The sequence below is a fragment of the Triticum urartu genome, chromosome 5A (assembly GCF_056163025.1).
Source record: "Triticum urartu cultivar PI428250 chromosome 5A, HENAU_Tu73, whole genome shotgun sequence".
Taxonomy (NCBI): domain Eukaryota; kingdom Viridiplantae; phylum Streptophyta; class Magnoliopsida; order Poales; family Poaceae; genus Triticum; species Triticum urartu.
In genome coordinates, this window is record NC_141877.1 from 79005172 (window position 1) to 79012551 (window position 7380).

General features: G+C 49.0%; 1 protein-coding gene across 1 annotated transcript; it reads right to left on the reverse strand.

Annotated features, from left to right (window-relative positions):
* Positions 1-359: 359 nt before the first annotated feature.
* On the reverse strand, positions 360-7062 carry LOC147970347 (uncharacterized). The gene is made up of 5 exons (XM_087525559.1): positions 6377-7062; positions 5867-5943; positions 5491-5533; positions 5101-5224; positions 360-1010 (listed from the first exon to the last, which is right to left on the reverse strand). The coding sequence occupies exons 1-5, from the start codon at positions 6738-6740 to the stop codon at positions 569-571; spliced, it is 1050 nt and encodes a 349-aa protein (XP_087381685.1). The 5' UTR covers positions 6741-7062; the 3' UTR covers positions 360-568.
* Positions 7063-7380: the final 318 nt, after the last annotated feature.

Here is a 7380-nt window from a genome sequence, read left to right on the forward strand (position 1 = left end):
CCTCCTCTTGGAAAACATATAGTTAGAACTACCGTAGAGGAACATGCAGTTGCCACTAGCCATGAAAAACTTGCAATCGCGATTCGCCTTCGAAAATGTGCAGTTGCGACTACAGCCCCCCTCCCCCTCCACTAAAGATGCGTCCAATTGCGATTAATATCCGTGTGCAATTAATTTATTGTCTAAATATTAACGCATGTTTGACATGCACATTTATTAGTATAGAAGAAATAATAGAAAACAGTGGCTGGTGGCACTGTTCGCAACAGGCCAAAGCTCAGCCTGAAAAAAAAGAGAGTAAAAGGCCCATAAACGAGCGGGCTGCACGGTCAACCATCGGACAAACAAATACACGCGACTGGACAACTGCACAACAGTACGAATCTCAGCATGCTCTTGATCCAACGGCTGTCCAGGCGAATGAGACCATAATTAAAACTCAGTGAAAACGATCAGAGGACTAGCTCGCTAGCTAGCTTTGAGTTCACACGGTTGCTCTTGCTTTTGTTGAGTACAGTAATAGTTAATCAACAACATATTAATCCCACGAGTACTTATTATAATCATTTCACAAGCACTTGAGGATCGGGGTTAGCTCTTTGGAGGCCGACGCCGAGGGCTCCATCTGCTCCCACCCCTGCCTCCCCAGCCTCATCTCCAGGCTCGGATCCATAACCATGGCCGCGCCTTGCAGCTCACGGTCGCCTGCACAGTCCCCATCGCCGCCGTCATCGTAGCGCCGCCGCGTCAACGCCAGCCATCCGAAGCTCTCGGTCTCGTCGACGTCGTCACTGCCGCTGCTGCTGGTGTTGTTCGGTGACGGCCTTCCACGGCGTGGGGCTGCTGGCCGTGCCATTCCGCTCTCCGGCATCATGTGTTCATTATCATGAGGTTCGGAGGTCGTCAGGTAAGGCGGCACCATTGTTGTTGTTGCCGCTGCCGCTGCCGCTGCCGTTTGTGTCCCCCAAGCATCGTGATGGCCCTGCTCTCCAGCTGGTGACTCTGACCTCCTGCATGCATGCAGTACGAATCAATCAGTTTTTTTGGGTTGTCTTGCTTTTGAGAATGGTACGAATCAATCAGTTAATGCACACATATACGAGTCGGAGCTTCATGTCGAGGGGCCTGGCGTCAGGGTCAGGTTAACACCAGAAACATCACCATATGGTGCCCTCTAGAAAAATGACCCTAGACCACAGCTAGTAGACGGACCCCCGGACGTTCAAAAAGGTACCATCTGGTAGACTCCTGTCTTTTTATGTTTTATTTTACCTACATATTAAGCATCTCCAATCGGACTCTGAAACTGTCCCTGTACGTATGGTTGGACAGCCTAGGACGTGTTTGGTTACTTTCGCTGCTGGGCTTGACTTAGAGGGAAAACGAGCCAGTCTAAGCAGGTTCTGGGTGAGGGAAAACGGGGCTAAAAGATGTCAATTTGATTAGTTGCCTGCATTAGGGGGGCATGTCATCGAGATGCAATTTTGTCCCGATGTTTGGTTGCATACATGCATGATTAGGAGTTAACAACAAAACTTACAGCCACCAGGTTTGGCTTCTCATTTCGTCAAACACGTTGAGTGCGCTGGAGCTTCCTCTGCCATCATGCCCACCGCCAGGTCCCGGTGACCATGGACGCGCCCGGCACCTGGACTCCTCCATGCGCGGCACCGTGGCCGCGCCCGACTCCCCGGCGCCTCGCTGCTCCTCGAGCTCGCCCTCACGCACGCCAACACCGCCAGGTTCCGATGTAAAGAACATCCCCGGTCGCCGCCAGCGAGTAGACATGGCCGTCCTCCTCGACCAGCGAGGCGATGAGTCCAGTCGCGCTTGATGGAGTTGCTGCAGGCATCGCAGACGACGATGGTCGCGGGCCTCGCTGCTCCTCGCGTCGCCCACGGAGCCGTTCCTTGTGCCGGGGCTCCCGGACACGGTGCGGCTCACTAGGTCGAGGCTCGCCGAGGCGACGCTACCCGGCGCGGCTCCTGGCGCTCGTCTGGTTGGTCTCGTGGGCGTTGCCGGGGGGCTCGCTGGGGCCTCGGACAAGACCAACAGGGCCACGAGCAGCATTCTGGAGAGCGACGAAGGCGTCACCTTGTTGCATCGGAGCGGCACGGTCGGCGGCGTCCTGGAGCGTGACTAAGGCGCCGGCTTCTTGGACCGGAGCGCGACGGTCTGCGGCATCCTGGAGCACGACTAAGGCACCGGCTTCTTGGACCGGAGTGCTGCGGTCGGCGGTGTCTTGGAGCGCGGCGAAGTCGCCGGCTTCTTGGACCGGAGCGCCACGGTCGGCGGCGTCCTGGAGCGCGACAAAGTCGCCGGCTTCTTGGACCGGAGCACCACGGTCGGCGCCACCTTGGAGCGCGTGGAAGGCGGAGGGAGCGAGCCCGGGGCTCGCGGTTGTAGGCAGGAACCGCTGGTGCTCGCCACGAGCAGAAGGGCGGGGGGCTTCGTCGCCGCGGTTCTTGGCCTCTAGAGTCGGGGCACCACAGTCGCGCCCGAGGCGGCGAGCCTGGGCCCGTGGGAAGCCTGGGGACACCGGCGGAGAAGTGGCCGGCCCCACCGCTGGAAGAAGGCACTTCTTGATCAACAGCGTCGCTGACTCCGCGGACGAGGGCGGCGCTGCGGCCGACGGGATCGACTGGAGCAGAGGGAGAGAGAGAGGGGATTGATAGGATTAGGGACGGGGGATTAACTGCAGACAGGTTTCCAGAGAGCCACCCGCGTGCGCTTCGAAGCATCGCTCGGGCCTGGCTCTCAAGAACCGCCGATTCGGCCGTTTCAAACGGGCCAGGCCCAGAGGCTTGAAGAATCGTGCTATGCAGGCTTAACAGTATATGCAAGAAATCAAATAACCAGGGTTTAAAAAGATGCTGCACCGCACAGGCCTGATTGGATTCGATGCAGGTAACCAAACTCACCCTTAGATATTGTCCCAAGAGGAGAGAGAGAAAAAACAACACACAGCCGGACCTCCAAATCATCCTATGTGTCCGAGCTGTTTGCAAAAACACCCAAATTCAGCTCATATTTCGAGCTGTTTGCAAAAACACCCAAATTCAGCTCATATTTCGGGGCAAATGGGGGATCGGGACGTGTCTGGAATGCACACCACGTCGGACTTGGCCCTCACTCCGGAGCACTTTTTTTTTTCTTTTTTTCTCTCTCGCTTCATCCCCATCAATCATATAACATCTGTAGTCCGAATAATTTGGGGAGACAAAGCTCCATGCACGGACAAATGATGGTTCAGAGTTCGTACATGTCCGCGGATTCTTGGGTGGAGGGGGATCATGTCATACGTATATTATTCTGCCACGGCTGTTATGGAGAAAAAAAATAAAATCCAAGTCTTGAAGTTGGAGGATCTAGGTAGCTGTGCATGAGATATGACCATGTACGTAGCAAGGAGAGGAGAGTTGGAGAGACGTGCATGGAGGTTTCCTAACAAAATGGCCACCACACCACACATCGATCAGTCTGGCTAGCTCCGCTAGTGTACGCGCTGCCAAGTGGCTTGTCCATGCTCGCCACTATTTCAGCAAATGGCAGGGCAGGCTTTCCCCCTGGTCAAGGCCAATGGAGTTGCCCTTGTCTTCTTCTACCTGTTGCTTGCGAGATTCCAACAGACATTGGCGCAACCCCCTGATAGGGCCGGCCACCAGAGGCAGAGGGGCAATTGATATGGATCTGAATCATCTGATCTGATCAACCACAAGCGCAACCGCAGCTGCATGCTCTGATCACTCACGCAGAAAAAACCACCCAGAACATTTATTTCGGTGCGAATTATCAGAGTAGGAGGGGAAATGTCTCCCCGTGCATCATGACTCACAAGGAGCATGCAACTCATAAGGGGAGAGAGATGACGGAGAAGGTTGGAAGTGTGCTGCATGCATGCATGGGTGCATGCTTGGGAGTGTGAAAATCAGGAGCACACGGTACAGTGGCAGTGCAGGAGACAAGCACAACTGCCTCCTACAGCTAGCTATGCTTGCTTGCTCTCCGTAAGGAAGGAGAGAGGTCATGATAGACGTTAGCGAAAGAGATGCTGATCGATGGGGCATGGACTGAGGGGTGACCCGGTAAAGTGTATATGATGGAGATTTTCATCATTTCAGCTGACAAAAGGAACTGATATGATAGAGAGGCTGGAAAGGCTGTGCGTCCCTATGTACTAGCTCATAATGCATGGTTCTCAAACAAAAAAAAAACAAAAAAAAACTCATAATGCATGCATGGTTAAGTAACTTGGCTAGAGACTCAAAGGGCACTTTGATGTGTTCAAGATAGTGATCAAATTATAAAAGTTCTACTTTCAATTTATGTCAAGATATACTCATGTGGTTTCTAATGATGGGCTGATGGCATTATATGCCACAGGCCAATAAGGTCAACCACACACACATAACTAAATTTACAGTGCTCATATTTTTAAGCAAAAAAACATTAATTCATATCAAACCAAGCGATGCGAAGTTAAAGAGCATCTGCTGTTAAAATCAACCAAGTAGCATATATACATGCATGTATTTGCATTGACATTCTGAAATAATCAGATAATACATGGATGTGCGCATCTCTTCGTGCAGAGGCTCAGAGTGTTATCGTCCTTTTTGGAAAAAATACATGCATGTGTGTTTCCACTACTTGTGAATATGAAATGTGGCAAAAGCATACCAATTGCGCATACCAGTCCTTTGTCTAGCAGTTAATTAACTACTCAATTGTGCATTATTAAAACCCGAAACCTTAGTCTATATAAGGACTAGCTGGATTCTGCAGCATGTGATAGATATATACTCCAAGCTGACCACATCGACTAAAATAGTGCATTCAAATTCCTCTAGATGCTGACATCCCAATTTAATCTCTACACATATTCGGCTGTCACACAAGGCAACAGAGTATTAAAATGAGGCACAGGTGATGTAAATGCAAGCACAACGCATGCATCCATGCTCCAAGTGCAGGAAGCAGGTTGCAGACTTGGTGTGCCATAAAGACCAAGAGATATGAAACAAAACAACCATTATTAATCAACAACAGTTATATTTAATCAATAAACCCAGTCAGATCATACCAGATTAATGTACAAACCTAGGAGTTGTATTATTGGAAGTTGTGTTGACCATGTTGCTGTTGAACCCATCAAAGCCATTGACCAGTTCATCACCAGCGACAACCCTTCTCAGAAAGCCCATATCTCTGGTCTGGCCATGGCCTGCAACCACACCATATATATAGTTAAATTAGTGCATGTGTCTTATCACACTACAAAATACAAGCATTTGTGTACAAGCTAGCTGTACAGTTGTGCCTTATGGGTCACACAGGCTATAGGTGCTAGCTAGCTAGAGATGGCACACACTTATCCCATGCCAATAGTTCATCACTCTGTGTGACATGACCTTGGATAAATTAACTCAAGCCATGAAATTAATTTCAAGGACAAGAAGGTGTTAAAGATCTAGGCACCATGTGGTTTACCTGCAGCGCATGATCTTTCTGTGCCCTTCACTGTTCTATACATCTGCATGCAAGAAATCAAGTAGAAAAACATGAAGATGGAAATTAATTAGCTTAATCTATTCTGCTGCTATTTGTGTTTTTAAGACATATAAGTCCAGAATAATTAGTTATGGGGTGTGCATATATTTAGGGCACAAGACTAGAGACAAAAAAGGACAACAGGTACTTGGTATCAACTAACAACAAGAGGCTACTATATGCATTCCATCGTTTTGTTTTTGAGTGATCGGAAGTTAGCACGGTGAGAAAAAGATGTTTGAGCTAGCAAATACATGAATACATGTAGGTGAAAACTTATGGTAGGAGAGAAGACTTTGTAATAGTTATTACTTGCCTGCAGGTGGCTCTTAACATGAGCGAGTGTAAGATCCTTCACGTTCATCAGTTCCAATACTGACTTTGGTGTTGCTCCTACAAGATGTCGTTTCAAATGAAAAGGGAACGAGTTTTAGAGACCAATAAGGGTTAATCATGCATAGATGGAAATTAAACTGAGCACAAATGCGGAAATTTGAATGAATTTGTATGGCACTCTACTCATTTGATGACAGATGGGAATCATAGGACATAACCTTCTTGGAAAATTAACATGCAGAAGACACTAAAGATCAAATAAAAGGGTACCAAAGGAAACACCATGCAGACTCCCCAAAGGCAATTGGCAAGAGATCATCTGATTATATCAGCTACTAATTAATCAATTACCCATTCAGGCTGAAGAACCCACGTTGCTCAAATACCAACAGAGAAACAAAACCATCACATCAAGCACTCACATCTACTGGTGTATAATTAAATACCCTAGTTGTTAGTTAAACGATCTTGAGATTTTATATGAACATACTCTCATGGCCACCAAGGAGCTCCACGGCACGCACAAAGTGTGCGTGCAGCGCTGTGGTCCACCGCATCCTAGGAGCCCTCGAGCTCCTCTTCCGGCCACCAGCTGCCGGCCTTGCCACAGCGCTGCCGCCGACGGCAGGACACGAGCTCTTCTTGAACCCATGGGCCTTGTTCGGCTGGTGCAGCATCTCCTCCAGGCCACGGTACCTCTTGGACGCCACCTCATGGAGCCCCAGCCGCACCTCACCGTCGTCGCCGACCACCGCGTCCGGCAACGGAGGGCTGATGTGAAGGGAGAGATCAGGAGCAATTGCCGTGGTAATAGAACAAGCCTCGGGAAGAGGGGGTGGAGGAGGGGAGCTCATTGTAGCTAGCAATGGAATCTTGCTGTGTCGGTTTCAAGGGTAAGGAGGAAGGGGAGGCGGGATGCGGTGATTAGGTCATGAGTGCCATATCATTTTCGTGTTGGGATTTGTACATGTTTGAGAGACAGAGAGAGATGGGGGAAAGGGAAGATGCTATAGGGTCTAGAGATATTGTGGTATAGATGGAGAATTTTCTATCAATGCCATGCTACTATGGTGATAGAGGAGGGGAGAGGGATGACATCCCGGGTTGGGAATAAGCAGGATGAGAGAGAGAGAGAGAGAGAGAGAGAGAGAGAGAGAGAGAGAGAGAGAGAGAGAGACAGAGGCCTCAGCAATCATGAAATGGGAAAGGGGGGACAGACCGTTTGGATTGTGACAAGCTCTAACAGACATGGTTTGTATTTAAGGGTTTGTACACACCCCTTCCAAAAGTTAAAAAATGATATTAGTGTCTTTTACTACTAACTAGTAATAAAAGCGTACGGGCAATGCACATTAATATCAGACAGAGAATTAATTACATGTTCATATCATGCAAAAAATTGTTGGGCGTTAATATTGGGTAGAATATCAACTATCTGTTAATTACATGGACAGTCTATATTTGGTATGTTATTAATTACATGCTAAATATATA

Coding starts and splice junctions, on each gene's coding strand:
- LOC147970347 (XM_087525559.1), bottom strand. CDS start 6,740: ATGAGCTCCCCTCCTCCACCCCCTCTTCCCGAGGCTTGTTCTATTACC. Junction 5,944..6,376: donor GCTCCTTGGTGGCCATGAGA/GTATGTTCATAT, acceptor GACATCTTGTAG/GAGCAACACCAAAGTCAGTA. Junction 5,534..5,866: donor ATGTTAAGAGCCACCTGCAG/GCAAGTAATAAC, acceptor TCTTGCATGCAG/ATGTATAGAACAGTGAAGGG.